The sequence below is a fragment of the Pseudopipra pipra genome, chromosome 22, assembly GCF_036250125.1.
Source record: "Pseudopipra pipra isolate bDixPip1 chromosome 22, bDixPip1.hap1, whole genome shotgun sequence".
NCBI classification, from domain to species: domain Eukaryota; kingdom Metazoa; phylum Chordata; class Aves; order Passeriformes; family Pipridae; genus Pseudopipra; species Pseudopipra pipra.
Window position 1 is genome coordinate 4153003 of NC_087570.1, and position 18615 is coordinate 4171617.

The window sequence follows — 18615 nt, forward strand, 5'->3', positions numbered from 1 at the left end:
TCTTGGAGCCCTGAAAATCACAAGGTTGGCTCTGGTGTGGTGACAAATAAGGGGGTTTATTCTGGTTTTGCCCCTCTTTGGATTGAACCACCTTCATCACTGTTGCCACACGAAAGTCCCCTCACACAAGGCATTTTCGTGAGGATTTTGAGCTGTGTTGTTTTTGCTGATGTAATTAAATTTGAAAGGTGGTGTTTCTGCCCCTCATGCCATTTCTCCCCGCTGCACAGCCTTGCTTTCCTTGCCTCTCCTGCAGGCAGGTGCTTTGGAGGTCATTTGCACCCTACAGCCCCACTCGTGGAGTGGTATAAGGTATCCTGCTTAGGCCTAGATACTGATGGAGCTAATGATGGAACTAATAAAAAAGAGCTTAGTCTGATCCCAAAGGGAGAAGAGTTGGGTTGGTTAATTAAAGGAGCCTGGCACAGGGCACCTAGTAATTATAGGTGCAAGAAGTCTGAATTTGAAGAGGATGGTGCAGCTGGAGAAGGATAGGGAGGCACCCAGAGCTCTGCAGGCTGTGGGCAAGAATGCAGCAGAACCAGATCTGGAAATCAGACTCTGGCAGAATTCCTTGGTGAATTCTTATTTATTCCATTTTTTAATGAGGACCTGAATCTCTCCTTATGCATTTCTGTTTTTGCATGCACATGGGTATGTACAATTCCAGTTACACCCTATGGCTGGGAGGGTGATTTTATTAAAGACCAGAAGATTGAGAGGCAGATGTTTCGAGAGACACAGGCCTTGCCCTATAGTAGTTTGGGATAATTAGTGCTGACTGCTGCATTGGTTGTATTATCGATGCTGGGTCGTTATCTCCAGCATCATCCCAGCTCCCAGGAGTCTGGATCACTGTGGGGCAGAGCTGCTGGAGGCAGAGGGGCTGAGGCCACCAGGACCTGCTGGGAAAATGCTCCTGAACTCTTCTGTAGGTGTGAGGAACAATACTGTGTCACCACATTGTCGTCACCAGTGCCATGTCTCTTCATAGTGAAGTTCCTTAAAGCAGTATTTCTCAAACTTAGGTTAGAACCCCAGAGGGGTGCAGAAGGCTTCAAAGGAAGTCACAAAGTCACTCGCCAGTAAACAGCTTTCTACCTGTAATTGCTCTAAGGAGCTCTGTTCCTCCTGGTTTGAAGAGGTAGCATTTATTCCAGTAACTCTCATTTTCCTTGAGGAACTTGCTGCCACCTCAGCTGAGGAATGTGGGATGAGCCACCACAACAGATGAGTGGAAAAGGGAGTCAAGCTTGCAGAAAGTTTGAGAAGCAGTGCTTTAGCAAATTTTATTTTCCAGGGACAAGCTCTGCAAATATTGCCCCAAATGGATTTATTAACTTCACTTGATGGAAGATAGAGACAGTTGTTTTGTCCTCAGTGGATTTCTCACTAGACCCCAGCTGGGGAAGGTATGACTTGCTGTGCAAAACATATCATTAATTTTAGTGCTCAGGACTAAACAATCAGATGAGAAAACTGTAGGTCTTGTTCTGCCCTTAGTGCTGGAGTGCTTATGGGTGGATCACACCAGAAAATGAAATGTTGGTTTTAAGGATTCTAGGTCAAAAGATGAAAAGCACCAGTGTTGTTTAGCTATTGGAAAAGATGGTCCACTGAAGAAAATTGCTCAGAGAATATGACTTGTGTGTGTGCTCCATGTGTGTGTGCTCCTTGGCTGTCCTGAGTGTAAAACACACAACTCTTACCTTGAGACACCTTTTTCTAACGGTTGTGATGACCAGAGGAATTCTCATGGTAGTTTTTTCCAGTTCAGGTGAGTTTATAGCTCTGATCCCTCCCTTTTCCCACCTGGAGCAGGCAGTGCCCCCGTGCACAGGGAATAAATCCCGAGCCTCCCACACCTGGAAGGGCGCAGCGTCGCTGGTGGTAGGAAGGGGTGTGTCTGTTGGATGTGGGAAGCTCCTGCAGGGGATTTTTCATAATCCAGGGCCTGTTGAGGAGAGGACTGGAGGGATGGGATGCTCTGGACGTGGCCTGCAGGGAAAACAGAGGAGTGGGTGGGGATCTCCCGGGGCTCCCATGGCTTAACGGCCACGTTTAGCTGGATTGAGGAGGCAGAAGCATTTATGGTAAATTCTGGTGCTGTGTCACAGCCTGCTTTCTGCCTTTCTGGCTTTGTCTCCATGGGGGTATTCCAGACATTATTCCTTTTCACAGCCTGAACTTAGAGGATTATGTGGGACGGAGATGTGAGAGGGAAGAGAATCTTGAGGCTACTCCACCTTTTTATCTCTGTAACTCCATGTACATCTCTCTGCCTGCTCTCACAGGGGCCAAGCCTTCCAAAACCCTGCTTGGAAATTGCTGATTCAAGCAGGGAGCAACTTACAGATTAAATGTCTCCTGTGTGCTCCCCTGGCACCGGGATTTCCTCTCTGATTTATCCTGCTCAGGTCTGCTCACGTCCCTTGACTAAACTGGGCATGGTGTGGTGATGTGAAGGTCACTTTATAGATGCCATATAAGTTTCTGCAGGCATGGTGGGAGAGTAGGACATCTGAAGCAGCATATCCTGCTGGGAAGAGGAGGAAGAAAAGGATAGTCTGGCTCTTCTTTTCACAGCCTCTTGTGGTGGGATGAAGGTTTTGACAGCCTAATTCAGCATTTAGAGAAAGAACCAAGCAGAAAGATTCCCCCTCACCCACTCCTTGCAGCCCAGCTGTGACAAACTGACAGATAATTAACAAATCAAGACCTCCTATTAGCCTTGTCCCTGATGCATTAAACAGCTCCTATGTTGCATGTGTCCTTTAGCAAATGCCTGTGCTTTCTGGCTGCACAGTGAGGTGGGTACATCCCTTCCAGAAAGGCAAAGGGATCTCTAAGGTGTCAATGCACGAATATTCCCAGGAATAGAAGAAGTTGTCTCTGAAAGGAAATGTGTGAGAGCCATACCACGAATGGAAGCTCCTCCAGTGGAACAGTGAGTGTATGGAGGAGCTTCTGGGAATATAGGATTGAGAGGGATGTATGGAAATATTACTGAATGCCTCTTGTTTTTACAGAAAGTGGCATGAGTTGAAGCAGCAGTGGACAGGGCAGTTTTTTGACTGGGACTAACCAAGCCTGGGAACATGACATGCCAGGAAATGTGGTTTGTGGTAGAAAGCAGACCTTAATATTGTGTTGTGGGCACTGCACTGGTACCTGTTCCTCTCTGTCCTCAAGTTGCTGGAGCTGGGTGGGTAAGCCCCAAATGAGCTGCTTCTCTTTAGCTCCACTCACTTGGAGAAGAACCAGGAGGAGTGTCGATACCCTTCTAGTTCAAGATGTTACAGACACAAGGCCTTGGTTCAGCTGAACACATGTTACAGGAGAGAGAGATACCTAATTGCATCAAAGCCACTCTTAAGTTCATGTATGTGGAGCCCATCAAGCTGAAAGCATCCAGACAGCATCTGCTGTTATCAAATCACTCTTGAGTCGAGCTAATTAATATAGAGCTTCATTTTTCTGAACCATTGTTTGGCAGGAATTCGAAACAGGTCTAACCCAATTTCTGTGTGTTTATGAGCCTTTATTATATCAAAAGTACTTTTCTGTAAATGTACAGGGCAGTGTTAAATGAATTGATCCGCACTGTATCACTGGAGATGCACTATGGGCTTCCTAATGATTCCTCTTTTAGCTTTTTCCAGATATACCCCAGAAAGCTTTGTCCCTTATCGTGTCATCTTCCTTCTCTCTTTTCCTTTCTATCTCACTCTCAAGAAAGTAAATGTCCTTGTATTTCTTTCTTTCATATCCTCCTCCTCCACTCTATTGGGATTTTTGTATTATTAAAACATTTACACATTTGCTGCCACATGCAAATGCAGAATAATAAACCAGGACTCTTTATACTCCAGACATGAGCAGGAGGTCTCTCACCACTGATTCTTACCCTGTGCTCATCCCTGTTGGTTACAGGGGATGGAGAGGAGGGGAATCTAAACGGTGCTGTGTTGAATCTGTTCGATAGCAGAATTTTTTTTGCTTAATATTTTTATTTTAAACACTTTCTATCTCAGCGTGCAAATTCCAGGTGTGACATTCCTCTTTCATAATTTGCTACATACCGAGCACAAGAGTTTAAGAGATGTAGAAATTGCTCCCTGAAGACAAGTTGCAGTCCTTGGCATCTGAAAGCTAATTCATGAATATTCTCTGCAGAAGGGGAATACCACACATAGGGCCAGTTCAGAGCATGTGAGTGTGAGTAGCAGCCCAGTGAAACAGAAAAGTCAGGAAATAACTCTTCTTCTGGTACCCAGTACAGTCCAAGCTGTTCATATGATATTCTTAAGTCTTAAATTTGTTTCTGAGCAGTGGATTCATATTACAAAAAAAAAAAAAAAAAGGAAGTTAAGGGTTAGCATTAAGTAAAAATCCTGACAGTGATCTGCCATGAAATTTTCTCCCTGGAGATGTAGTAAAGACTTTTGAACCTTTAAAAACAGATGGAAAAATACAAAATAAAGCTTATTTTTCTCTATAGTTCAAGGAAGTTTGCTTCTTTTAACTCATCTGGGAATGGAATTTAAATGCATTTTATGTTGCATTTACTGCAGTCTATTCTGAATGTGTGCATTCAACCCCTCTGGGTACAGGCTGAGAGCAGCATGAGGAGTGGGGACTGGGGGCACGTGTAACCTATAAACAAACCAGGAGGAAAGGTTCTATTAGATGTTCTCAAAATTATGAAGTATTATTGTCTCCTGTTCTGTGCTTTTAGACAGATTGTTACTCAAACAGAAGTTTGCTCTCCTGTTCATTGACAGTGACTCTCTCCCGATTCCTCTTTTAATAAATGTAAGTGAATTTAATGCTGACAAAAAGCAGCAGAGTCACAGCATTCAGAAGGACAGAGCAGGGATGTTGTGCTGGGTGCTTTTTCTGTGAGTCTTGTCATCAGACCTAATCTGAGGGTCCTACTGCTGAGGGTTGGACTGATCTCATTATTTATTCAGTTCCCATTTTTTCTGAGCCAGGGTGTGCAGTGGGTCCTTGTCTTTCCAGCAACCATCTCACCAGTGTGGCTCCTTTCCCAGCCAAGGGACACATGAGGCCATGGCTTTGAGAGAATTTCTGGTAAATCCAGATACCCTGATGTGCAGAAATAATTCAAACAACATTTCTGCCCACGTCATGGTGAGTACAGGATGAATGTGTCACATCAAAGAATATCTTCATGAGCTTCCCAGCATTTCCTGCATGTGCAGTTGGTGCTGTAGTTGCTACTGCAGAAGGAAGTTTGGCCATTCTAGCAAGAAACACTCTTTGTGTCTTTCAACAACAACAACAACAAAGTCAAGCTTTTGGTCCAAGAATCCAAAAGGCCAGGAAATGCATCTCTAGGTCTCCTCATCAATTTGGGACCTAATGAAATATAGAAAATACTCAATAAAAGCACCTTTATTACTTTAAATGTTTAAATGTGGAGTTTTTAGCCATCAGGTTAATGTTTTTGTATCTTTTTTTGATTTGATTGTGAGCACTTTTCCAGGTATCTCTGCCACTTGAGCACTAATTGGATTTCCCCAGATAAACGGTGCGAGCTGCAGCCCTTACATCACTGTGGTTTTACTTCATCATCATTTTATTTGTTTTTACTGTAAAGGTTAATAAATCTTGGTGTGTTTAGAGTATGAAACAAGGCAGGCAGGCCAAGAGCTGCAACGTGGAGGGGTGAAGTTTTATATGCTGCTTTCTCAAGTCAGAGGGGTGGGAGGAGGAACAGGGTGCCCTTGGTGGTGGTTCTAATGGGCTGCTGGGTGTGTTAGTCAGCCAAGGAGGGATCCATAATCCTTAAGATAAAAAGCGTTGATCTCCCCTCTAGTTCTCAGACAGAGCTGCAAGGCACTGGAATTGGGTTACCATTGATTTAAGGTGGGGAGAAAACCACCTTAGAGTGGGGCTGCTTAAAAAGGGATAGGCAGCATTTATTTAGCTTTATTTAATTTTTTTTTTTAAAGAATATTGGAAGCCTTTCAGTGCAGGTGCACATGAGTTCCCTCTGTATTCTCAAGGAAGTTAATATAGAACTTTGCCAGTATTTTAGAAAAGAACTTGCCGAATGGCAGATTTTAATCAAAATTCAGGCTGCAGATAAATTTGTGTGAGAATTTCTCAAGGCCCCATATTTTTGCTGTCTCATTCACTTGCTCAGGAAAGTGTGTATTTTTTATCTTTCTCATGGTTTCCTGGAAAGGTGAGCTTGACTTCCTCCCACAGCAGAGGTAACCCTCAGTTTGCAGCCACGAAGGCAGCGTGGAAGCCCTTTCTGGCCCAGCAGGATTGATTCCAGTGCATCTCAAACACCCCAATTTTGGACCTTGTGGCTTAATAGGAATTGGTTGACCAGCCTGTACTTGGGCCAAAGCAGCATTAAAGACTGAATCTGCTTTTTTTTTTTCTGTTACAAAGATATAAAAATGCTTTGTAGCTCCTCTGGATCAGGTGCAGACTCCTGAGAAAACTGAATTACAGCCTCAGGTTTCCAGTCGTGCCAGCTCTCGGCAGCAGCCGTGGCCATTCTTCCCTTGGTGTTAATTCCCTGCTGTGGACCCAGATTTCAGAGAGATTGTTGATGCTTTCTGCAGCATTTGTCAAGGAAATGGCTGCTTTCTTTTTTTTTTCCCCGAAGTGAGTAATTGTTTATTAATTTTTCAGCACGTAAAGAGTATAATTATAATAGTCCCTGACATGTGCTGGCTGTGCCAAGGTTTAAGGAAAATAAAAAAACAGCAGAAGTGCCGTTTTGAACCTTCTCTGTTTTTTTTAGACCTTCCTGCTTCGTACCTAAATTTCTGTGTGGGAATTAGGGAGAAGCGCCCTGGTGTCAGTTTAATTCTCTGTAGAACTAATTCTCTTGGACGTCGTAACTCGGTTTAGGGTGGTGGCATCTTACTCAAGGGTTTCAAGGAGAGGAGGAGGTGATGAGTACACGGGATTTTTTTGGGGCATGCAGTGCTGTACTGGTTGAGCAGCATCCTGAATTTGTCCTGACACCCCTATGCTTTGTTCCTGTAAGTAGTGATGGTAACATCCATGAAAAGCACCAAACTGACCACAGGGGACAATGAATTGGCCCCGTTGTTTGCAGGGTATTTATTGATGGCCTGGGCAGCTACTGTGGAAACGTTCCTGTGTTTGCTGTTTTACTGTTTCTCTCCTGTTACAGAGGAAGCATCCTGAGAGTTGACAGGGAAGCTGAGTTGCTTTTGAGGCTGGGCATGCAAGTTCCTCCCTCTGAGGGGGGAATTGTGTGGTGTGAGCTCCTTTCTGCTGAGAACTGGACAAAGGCAAGGGGCGCAGCTGCTTTCGGATCTATAAAATTATTCCACTTGCAGTCCCCACAGACGAGGCAGCTCTGGCCAATCAGGTTTCTTGCCCCTTACTTCGTTTTTCCCTTAATGGGGCAATTAACAGCAGGAACAAAGTGCATGGTCTGCTCAGCCTTTATTATTATTTGTGTTGTAATAAATGTCGAGGAGGCTGATGGCAGACCAGCAGCAGGCACTGTGCAAATGCAGAGTAAAAGGACCAGTCTGGTCCCAAAGAGCTCTAAGTAAAATACTAAATTTGCAAAAAGGTCTTCCAGTGTTTTAAGTTCTTCTGCTTTTGCTATTTCTTCCCAACTGCTGTGGTTTGCATGATTTATTGTGCATCTGTCACAATTTCCAGCTTCTTTCGTGTTTCCAACAAGAAACCTTTTGTTTCTTAGAATCTGGTGATCCAAATAGTTTCCTCCAGTATCTCCTTATTTACTCTGTCATAAAACCATCGTAGCCCCGTGACTTCACCCCTAATTTTTGGGGGGTTTATTGCTGAAAGGAAAACACTCGTTTTCTAATCCACATTTCCCATGGGTTAAAAATTCTGTGAAATGGGGTTCTCGAAATCGCAGGTTCACGGAATGAACTCGCTGGGTTTGCTTGTCCATTTGAGTCTTTTCAGTCTCAAACATCTTTATAGCATCTTCCACAGATGGGTTCTGCTTTTTATCCCCTTGCACTAAATTTAAACCTTTGTGTCATAGGTATTTTCCAATCCCTTGACTGTGGAATTAGAGGAATCTAGGTGTGAACAGTGATCCTGTTCTGGTGCATCTCTGATTGATTCAGCCTTCTGCAGTCTCCCATTCAGTAGTGATTTTAGGTACTGAGGCACAGTTGTTAGGTGTGACATGGACTTCCTACCCTTACCTCATCCTCCAGCTCCCTGGCGTGTGAATGAACCCCTCAGCAGTCCTTGCCTGCCCTGTAGCTAAAAGAATGAAAATGTAATAAATTACAGCTTTGTTGTTTTCTACATTCTACACATGTGAAGGTAATGGGGTAGAAGGGATTTCTTTTGAGAGCTGCTGTATCTGAGCTCTGCAGTGATGGTGACATGGAGAGAGGAGGGAGAAAGGTGAGGCTGGAGGTGCTGCTCCCCTGGCAGCTGGATCATGCCTTTGTGGAGCTGTGGAGCCAGGCACTGATGTGAGTTCTGCTGTAGTGAGCATCTTGGACACTGAGTCATGACATTCCTGTGGGGTGATTCAGCTCAGCAGCTCGACACTTGCGTTAATTTTACAGCACAGAGCCCCAGTGACATCCCTGAGCTTCCTCCTGCGAGAAGGGAGAAGCAAGATGTGTAAATTGGGTCACGAAAAGTTACAAAAATCAGGTTCTCTTTACGAAGTTTTGAGCTTTGACCTTCCCTCTGGCATCTTTCTTGGATCCTGTGGAATCAGTTTGGTCATGGCATGTTGGCTTCACCCCCCTGGGGGCCAGATTCCTTACCTAGAGCAGGAGAGCTGACCTGCTGGTCCGTGGATTATCCACAGGGATCTCCCCTGCGTTCAGCACTGAGGTTATTGCCATTTTTGTGTAAAAGGAACTTCAAATAATTTGCTGCCAGTTGGATTGCAGGAGTTATCCCCCCACACCCCCACCCTGCTCATCCCACTGCAATTCCTTCTTTGGTGGTACCGGGACTGCAACTTCAGTTTAGGCAGTAGTGCAAAAAGGAGATTTTTAAATTTTATTTTCCCTCTGAAAGTGAGATGATTTCTCTTCAGTAAAAAGTTAAAATGTTTGAACTCTAGAAAAAAGGTTCGTGCTGCTCACTGGTTAAATTTATTACGGCTGCATTATCAGTTTAATACATTTAGTTTGCTCTTCTGCTCATATTTCTTATAAGACATTTTTCCAGCATTTATCACTTCCCCCTAACAGTTTTTATTGTGTTAAACCTGATGTTATGAAGTCTCATTTGGAGGTGTATTTCTTTCTGAAATATAGAAATACATAGCTAGCACATTTTCTCTGCAAATAAAAATAGTTGTTTTACATTTCTTTTAATGAATGTGTGAAAGTTTCTGGTTCTTTTTAGTTTTGTGCGTGTAAGTTTAACTTGAATATTATTCCTCTTGAAAAGACAGGAATTTTGTCAAGATGTGTTTTCAATGGAATTATAAAAAACTGGAGATGACAGAGATATTTCACTTTGAAAGGTGACTACTACACAGACGAAGTTGCTACTTTTCATAAGGGCTTTTACTCCATATATCAATGTGTTTTAAGAGAGACTTGGGTCAATAATACCATGCTTTAGAATTCCCTAAATACATATTTACACAATAGACCTTAAAATATATTAGTCTATCATGTCAGCTCCTGTACACTTCTATCCGGGATGTTTTATGCCCTTAACATATGATACAATAAAACTTTATTTTATATAGCATTTTTCATACAAATGGTATCCTGCAACGCGTTGTGGGGTTAAACAAGACTTTCACAAGGTTAAAATTAAAAAAAGCTGAAGGGTGCAGGAAAATTCAGGGCTTTGCTTAGGACAGATGTGTTTAACTGAACAAAGGGAATGTGAATGGAGAATCCAGCGAGCTGGAAGTGCGGCTGGAGCTGCAGACCAGGATCCCTGGAAATGGTGAGGTTATGTGAGGAAAGGCTGCTTCTGTGTGAATGAAGGAGGTGGAGAGGTCACACCCTCGGGAGCAGCTGGAGGAAGTGTGGAGTGGCTCTGGAACAAAGAAGTTGGGAACAGGGGCTATGTGCAGTCACTTCTTTGTAGTGGGAATAGAAGAAATGAGGGGAAAATATGTTGAAGGGGAAGGAGGCAGCGGTGCTCCAGCTGAGCCGGCGGGTGGGATGGATGGGATTAGGATGGCGGTACACCGGGAATCTCAGCTGCTCCAGCGCTGCTCGCTCCAGCCTGGCCCCGGCGCTCCGCAGGCACAACACGCTGACAGCTCAGATGGTTTTTTTTTTCTTGGCTTTTATAATTTTTTTTTTTTTTAATTTTTTTTTTGGTCACCCTATTCATGTAAATTAAGTGAGGCTTTTTTGTATGTGATAATTATAGATAAATGTATTTAAAGTAGATTTGGATTTTGTAGTCCTCAGGAAAAAGAGGAAGAGCAATTTTTCCCCCCCCCCCCCGTCCCTGTCATGTGTTCGTTTTAATGAGCAATTTTAAAAAATTGAAAATAAAAGAGGAAAATGAATAGGTGTTGAACCAGCCTGTGATATGTAAATGCCAACTAGTAATTACCTAAAACCTCAATTTTCTTTCTGTTTCATCTTGCAAAAACATTTCATTTCCACTGAGTGAAAACACTTAATTTGGGGGCTCTGACGGCGGGCGCGGGGCGGCGGCGGCGCCGCCAGGGGGCGCGCGGGCTCCGCGAGCGGCCCGGCCCGGGGGAGCCCCGCGGGAGCGCTGAGGGAGCGCTGAGGGAGCGCGGGGTTCGCCCTCACGGAATCCACGCAACCACCGTAAAAAACACCTCTGAGATCACCCGAGGCCGACCCCATCGCCCAGCACCGCCTCGTCAACCAGACCGCGGCACTTGAGTCTTCCCTTAAGCACCTCCAGGGATGGCGACTCCACCGCCGCCCTGCGCAGCCCGTCCCAATGTCTCGTCCCCCTCTCTGTGGGGAAATTCGCCCTAATGTCCAACCTAAATCTCCCCTGGCGCAGATTAAGACTACCTCCCCTTGTCCTATTGCTTGTTCCCTGGGAGGAGAGCCTGAATCCCACCTGGCTACAACCTCCTTTCGGGTAGTTTGGAGTGATAAGGTCCCCCCCGAGCCTCCTTTTCTGAGCAGGACCCGTGACAGGGACACAGCTGGGAACATCTCCCTCACCCTTCGTGTGGGTGGCAGAGTTCCGTGTCATCCGGACTCTGAGTTCCCAGCACCCCTTTTTATCTTTACCGGTTTTTATCTTGTTGTTGCTGTTATTTGGTGTTTTGGTTTTTTGTTTGTTTGTTTGGGGTTTTTTTTGTTGTTTTGTTTTGTTTTGGCTGCTACTCGGTGTTCTCTTAGTTCCAGGTTCTTAATCTCAGGTATGGTTCATAGCCCGTTTCTTCCTTGCCTTTGTTCCTGTGAATCTTGCTCTCCTGCCTTCCGTGAATCTTGCTTTAAATTGTATTCCCCCCCCCTTTCTGTTTTACACGAGGGCTTTGCTATTGTCGTTACTGCATTTTTAAACTTTTCTCCTTCCAACTTTGAGATCCACCAAACTTTGTAGATTTCTAGGTTATCTCTCAACCAAAATAATTCCTGGGGTTCTACATGTTTTCCTATAAATCTCAGTGAAATCACAGGAGCTTTAAAGCGTTCCCCCTCCCCTGACTGACCTGCAGATAATTCCTTTACAAATAACAAGCGCTTTCTGTGAAACACGAATTTTGCAGGAATTTTGGGGTGCAGGTGGCCGAGCTGGGACAAGGCTTGTCCTGGAGGAGGCGGCTGGAGCGGTGTCCCAGGACCGGCTGGGCGGGAGCGCTGCCGGGATGCGGGAGCGGTGCCTCCTTAGTGAGATATATGGCTTCATAATTAGCCCCTTGCATTTTTTCCGAGTGCTGGCATCAGCGTTCTATGATGTGTTTCCCTGATTAACAGCTGCTTTGCAACTATTTCCGTGTGCCACCGATAACCATATTTGTCAAGTTAGTCCTGGCAGGGCACTGATTTCTTACTAAAATGCCGCGTTTCTGCTGGAAGGGGTTTTCTTGTTCACCGCCGTGCCAGGCTTTTAAGTCAGCCCTTGTTAAAACGTAAGTTGGCTTTAGCCTGATGCTTGTTAACAGGATTCTGGGTATCTCCTTTAGAGTAGGAGTGCAGAAACCTTTCACAGACAATTTAATCTTCCGAGCCTTGCAAACATACAGCCGTACACTGAGGGGGTGTTGCTGGAGGCTAATATATTGATCAGTTCCATTTGCCCTATAGCCGTGGCCTTCTGCTCTGGCTGAAATAGGTTGAGTGTTTGTTGATACTGCCATATTATTATTTTTTAATACACTGGAAAAAAATTAATTCCAACTTCTTTTACATACGTCATGTATATTGCCAGTGTTGATTGCTTCCGCACATGTAATGTAAACTGTCTGTGCATAGTTCATGGCCTGGGCCGCCTCTGCTTAATGAAAAGAAGTGTTGCATTTAAACAGATACAGATCCACTCAGAAAGACAAAATACCATCCCTTGCAACGTATAATTCAGACCCAACCTTTACATCACAGGTCATCTCAAAGTCTCAGTCTATCAACAAATGCTGTTTAGTAATAACCTACAGAGGGTTCCCAGTATTAGGGAATCTATTAGAGCTCTTACGGGCTGCACTCCTGGTGGCTTTAGAGTCTGTTTTCCACGTGGAACTCTCTGAGCAAATCCTCTGGAACTTTTGTTGATGATGATTTTCTTTTACATTTCTGTTAATTGGGTTTGGTTGTTTGGTTTTTGTCCGATGATTTTCTTTTACATTTCTGTTAATTAATTGGGTTTGGTTGTTTGGGTTTTGTTTGTTGGCTTTTTTTTTTTTTTTTGAGATGGTAGAAAATAGGCATTTGCCACAGTATTTTAAATTTCATGGTTTATTTTTCTAATGCTAATAACTGATAAAGTCATTTAGATTGCTTTATTGGAAACCCTGCAGCTTTGAGCACAATAAGAAATAAGGCTGTCTTTATCTTCCCCATTAACACAAAAGGGAGGGAAATTAGGAATGAGGGACCTTGGCTGTAACGTCCAAGTGCTGTGCTTTGGCCCAGAATTTTGCCAGCCTGCTGCACTCCCACAACATCTGCAATAAAGTTCCTGTCTCCGTTTTATATCTTTGACATTGGAGCAGAATATTTGGCCTGAATTTATGTAATTTGGCCAGTTGCAAATATAATCTATGAACAGTGACATTCATCTTTTAATTGGAAAATCAAACTGCAGGACAAGACCTGCTGCAGGATTCCACCCGTCTCCACTCAGTCAGAAAGATGCCTTTGTGGATCCTGTCACTGCAGGAGAGGTGGTGGTGGGAAAGCAAGTTTATGGGATTGACTGGCTTTTAAAACCCAAATACAAACTGTCTTTCTTTAATAGAAATATGTACCTGACCCACCAGACCCAGCCAATGTGCTGGGGGTGCGTGCTGGCAATCCAAGCCTCAGAGCAGTGATACAATGCTCATTATTTGGCAGTGTCCTAATACCATAAAAATTTGGAGAAGTGTTACAAATGCTACAGAAATAGTATGGAACAATGTTAGCAGCTGAGTCAGAGTGCTATTTGCCACATGATTTTTTTGGCTATACACAGGACTGCAAGTCTTCTCATCTTCCTCCTCCTTTTTCTGTTGTTTAAATTATGGACTGCAGTTGCCCTTGTTTGTGCAAAGAAAATGATCCATAGAAGGTAGGGAAGTTCTTGTGTGTGTTTGTTGAAAATATTGGCATTTTGACATGGCCAAAATTGCTTTGTAAGTTGCTCGTGTATACAAGATGGATTATAAATATGAGGATGTTTCAGCTCAGCCTATAGGAGGAACGTTCAGAGGCAAATGCAAACACAAATATGAGAAACATGGGATTACTGGGAGGAGGAATACATGTCCAGGATTCTTCTTTATGGAGTTTGTTGTTGCTTGTAATTTTATTTTGTTTTAAGATTAAAAAGGTTGTGAATAATGGAGGAAGTGGTGCAGGGGAGAGATAAAATAGAAGTTTATTTTGGAGCGAAATTTACTACTGAAATGTTTACATTTTTACAAGGCAAAAATAAGTTTTAATAAAGGGTTAGAATCAATGAAATGCTCACACGGCTGTGACTGAAACAGCATAATGAAAAATACTGCTTTTTTCTTACAGGGTTTTTTTTTTTATGCTTAAAAAATGATAATTAAATATAAGAGCTTGCAGAACTGCAGGTCTGCAGGCCGTTCGTGTCTCTGGCTCACTCAGCGTGGGGGGGAGTGTTGAGGAGTTTCTGAAGGCACAAGTTATTATTGTTAGATGGGAAGTGGTGTTGATACATTCACATGTTTGCCAGTCTGCTCGTTTGGGCATCTTTCTTATTCAGCATATTACCTTAAGGTTATTAGTTTGGGTGCTTTACATTTCTGCATCTGGCACAGCAGTATCAGCACGGTTTAAATCTGTGATTTGCCTGTCACCTGCATTTCAGCTGGAGACAGATCAAGTGCACATAAATGAAGCCCAAGTGTACTTTATGTGGGGTGTTTTGCTCTAGTATTTTATGGTTCAAAATTGCCCAATGTAAACTTAAGGGAAAAAAATGCAGGAAAACAAGAAAAGGGAAAAGAATTAAAAACACCCCGTTCGTTTCTCCCTCCCAACTTGGAAGTGTGCTGGGACTTTGTCAAATTCCCGTTAAAATAAATCTGTCAATTCCATCTCTCTCCCAAATTCATTTATCATGCTTTTTTAAAAGGTGTTTTCTGCCTTACCTGATGTTTAAATTGGATTCGCTCGTTTATGCTGTTCTTTGCTGTATCCCCCATGTTTTTCTTAAATGAATTAGTAATGACAGCGTACTCCATCATACCCTCTCTACAGCCACTTTAAGGGAAGCCTGGTGATCTAAACCTTTTAACCTATTAAAGATGATTTTCCCCAATTGAATCAGACCCACCACAGGTGTAATAACTAATCATTTAAACTACACCTGCTATTATGTATTTTTAAGCCATTATGCATGTTGGATAGATGATAATTCATGTTTATTGCATTGTCCAATGGATCCGTTTTGCCTACACTAGCCTGATTAATGTATTTAAAGAAATAAGAGATGCAATTTAAAAGAAAAAAAACATTGATGGAATGCACTGAGGAGTACATTGAAAGTGCCATTAAACCCATCAGAACTTTGCTCTCTGACCAGAAATGCATATTCGAAGCGTTTGATTCAAACACAAAGTGAAACTTAGTGATTCCAGGAGTGATGCTGTATTTCCCTTTCTTCTGCTGCTGTGAAAGTTTTGCAAACCTTTTTGGAACTGAATTCCAGAAACTGTGTTTTAAGATAAACTCTTCAAGACCTGCCTGACGTAGGTCTAGCGTATTAGGATGGTTATTTTCAGCTCCAGAGGAGGGAGGTTATGCCTTCCACTAGTTCACATGGATGTGTCCATCACCTGAGTGCTGTTAACACATTATTCCTCCCGATACCACAATTGGAACAGATGTCTTTATATAAAAGTAGAATGAATCACTGGTGCAGCAACGTGTAATAACATGTGTAACAGTATAGCAGAGTGTGTGGAAAGTGGAACTACCATTTGAAGAAAAAAACCAAATACCTTTCACTGGCACTAAGTGGAAATGTAAAACTCTCTGCCATTGTTGATGATGCCACTGGGTATTACCCCACATTTACCCTTTGTTTGACTAAGTGCTCTGTTTCAGGTTCTCTGTCATCTTAAAGAAGGATGTGTAGAAGGCCATCTGTAGACAAAAGTACTCTGTGGGTTTTGCTGGTGTGGAACTTTAATTACTCATCTACCCATTTATGTCACTAAAAGTGACTTTTTTTTATATTATTGTTATGGGATCCAAAAGATGTGAAGTTGCTTCTTTTCAAACTGAGGTTTATTTATTGCTTTCAGTAAATTAGAATGGTGGCAGAAAAGGCCTTAATCTCTTAGAATTTCCAGGGAGCTTTAAGTCAGAAAGGAAGCATTCTTACAGTAAGCCAGCTCTTACTTCTTCACATGCATTGACTCAGGGTTGCCCTTAACTGTAGTAGCCAACCTAGGTAAGAAGATCACAATATAAATGACAGAAACCCCTGAGAATCTCAATGGAGTTTTTTGTGCAGGTTGAGCTGCTCCAAGAGTAATTCAACAAGAACTTCTAGGCTGAAACACTATAATTGTGCTGTCTGATTAGATTTGAGCCACAGGCTCTGGTGCTCTTTGAACCAGTTCTGAAAGTTGGGGCGGTGTTGGCTCCAGCCCCTCTCCACGTGGTGGGTGCGATGCCTTGCCTTGCAGTACAGAATGCATCATGGATAACAGGGCTTTGACCATTCCTAACTTGGGTCTGTTCTCTCTTCTTTCTCTCCAATCCTCCCGCCCTCCTCAGATTGTGACAGCAGTGAAGTTTTTACAGAATCCACGGGTCCGCCAAAGTCCTCTTGCAACCAGAAGAGCATTCCTGAAGAAGAAAGGTATGGACTCTTTAAGTTTGTGATCTCAGTGATAGTGAGGGACCTTGAGTTAGTGTAAAGCCAAAATGTATTGCTTTGGAAAACTAGATGTTAAGGACAAAGCAAGTGATCTGCCTCAAAAGAAGATTTGAAAGTTTTAAGTATCAGTCTCTTCCCAACTGGCTAGAGCAATATTGGCACCAGATGTGGAATTGTGGAATACAAAAGACACATGGGAAGTTTTTGGGTTAACTGTTATTGTATCTTTTCTGCAGTGAGGACAGTTCAGAGTTGTGGACTAGTTGGTCAGTTCTAGCCTTACTGACACTGGCCAACGTCTGGGTGAAAAGGTCAAACGTTTCTGAAGAGAGGGAGAACAGTGAAGGGCAAAGGACTTGGTGAAAGTAAACAAGGTCAGGTTAAGGTCAGGCTTGGGGTCAGCCTGACTTTCAGGCTGAAATGGTAAACCACTGACTGAGTTTAGCCCTTTTCTATAGCACGGATAGAACAGATCCTGACAAATCCTATATTGTCTTAGACAGATGGAACATACTTCAGCCATTGCCTACTGAACACTTATTTTACTTTCTGACTCATAGTGGAACTATCTTTTGTTCCTTTTTTATTTCTGAAGTTTTTATTCCACAACTTGCAGTGCATTTCAGGTGAAGTTTGCTCCATATTTTGCTACCCTCCTGGGACCATACTGCTTAGATCCTTACCACAAGATGTAAATAATAAGGACAGTTTTAACTTGGAGTTAATTACATGCACTGTGGAGCACTTTAAGTGTTGAAATGATACTGAAAATACAAACTCCAGACTTCAGAGGGGAGCAACCCACTTATACATTGAGGTCACAAGTACTTCAGGGTACATCAAATTCTAGAGCTAAAGATCTTGAGCTTTGAATAGTAGAGAAGCCTATGAAATATATATTATTCTGTTTGGGGTTATGAACTGTTTATTGAGACGCCTGAGACCTGATGTCATGAGATGGAGGGCTCAAGGGTATGCACAGCTTTGCTCATCCTGAACAGCAAAGGACCTAGAAGGGAATGGCAGCCTTGTGTTTTGGCAATGATGTCATGACAAGTAGTTCACATCATCTGGAGTGTGATCCTCTCACTGCTTGTCCTCGTGCCAATTAACAGGACATTCCAATCACATAGGTATGCTGCCTGCCCTGCCCTGCCATCAGGACGACATTAAAATTTGGAGCCTGTTGGTCGCTGTGCTCCATGAGTTTTTCCTTGAAATATGTGGACCTACGGGGAGTAATTAATCATAAAAGCTTGGGGATTTCAACTCTATCATCGAAGCAATGAAGCAAGGGAAAGCTGAGCCTAAAAGCTGTGCTGATTACCCGGGGTAACCTGATACAAAATCTATTGTTGCCGAGAGATCCTTAGCCCCCAGTATATCGTGCAATATTATAACTGCCTGATCTTCTTCTGTGCTGACAATGACCAGTTATTCCTCATTTTCTCTCTCAACACAGCTGGGTTAGAATTTCATTTGCAGAAGGTATTTAGAGCAATTTAGAGACAAATGTCTCTGGTGTTTGCTCTGCACTTCCCCACCGCAGGCTTTGCTGAACAGTTTTTAGTATCAGGAGCTCCATCTAATCTGTTTAATTTTAATAAATCCCTGACTGGGAGAAGAGGAAGGGTGGGGAGATGGAGGCACAGAGAAACTGTGGCCCGACTAATACTTCTTATGAATTACTTGGCTAATAATTACTAAAGAGCTGAAATGGTTTGGTAGAGCTGTTTGTTTGTTTCTGTTTGTTAATTAGCCCTCCTTCCCTTTGTGCTAATTGTTTGTTTGAAAACTTAACGGTAGGAGATAGGAAGGATCAGGGTCCAGTAGTGCCTGTACCCAGCAGTCACTAGAAGTGGGTCCATATGGAATCTGCCCTGTGTTCAGTGCTCGAGAGCAGAAGGTTCACACTGGTGTGGTACCTCTGTGCTCTTGCAGATGGAGGCAATTATTCCTGAGACGTGGATGTCGTGCTGGTTTAGTGCCGAGGAGATGAGGGATTACAGGGTTTGGAGGGCTGTCCCCCCTGTTCTCTGATATACAGTCCCTGTCATTCCCAAAGATAGTGGTTATCCCCAGTTTAGGCTGTCTGGCAGAGAAGTCCTCACTGCC

At 43.2% G+C, this 18615-nt stretch overlaps 1 protein-coding gene across 1 annotated transcript in view; it reads left to right on the forward strand.

Moving 5' to 3' along the window:
- The window catches only part of PEX14 (peroxisomal biogenesis factor 14), a 70875-nt gene that overhangs the window by 17574 nt on the left and 34686 nt on the right, over positions 1-18615 (forward strand). Inside the window, exon 3 of the mRNA XM_064678546.1 lies at positions 16398-16482. Within this exon, the coding sequence (XP_064534616.1) occupies positions 16398-16482 (85 nt within the window). The remainder of the gene's footprint in view (positions 1-16397; positions 16483-18615) is intronic.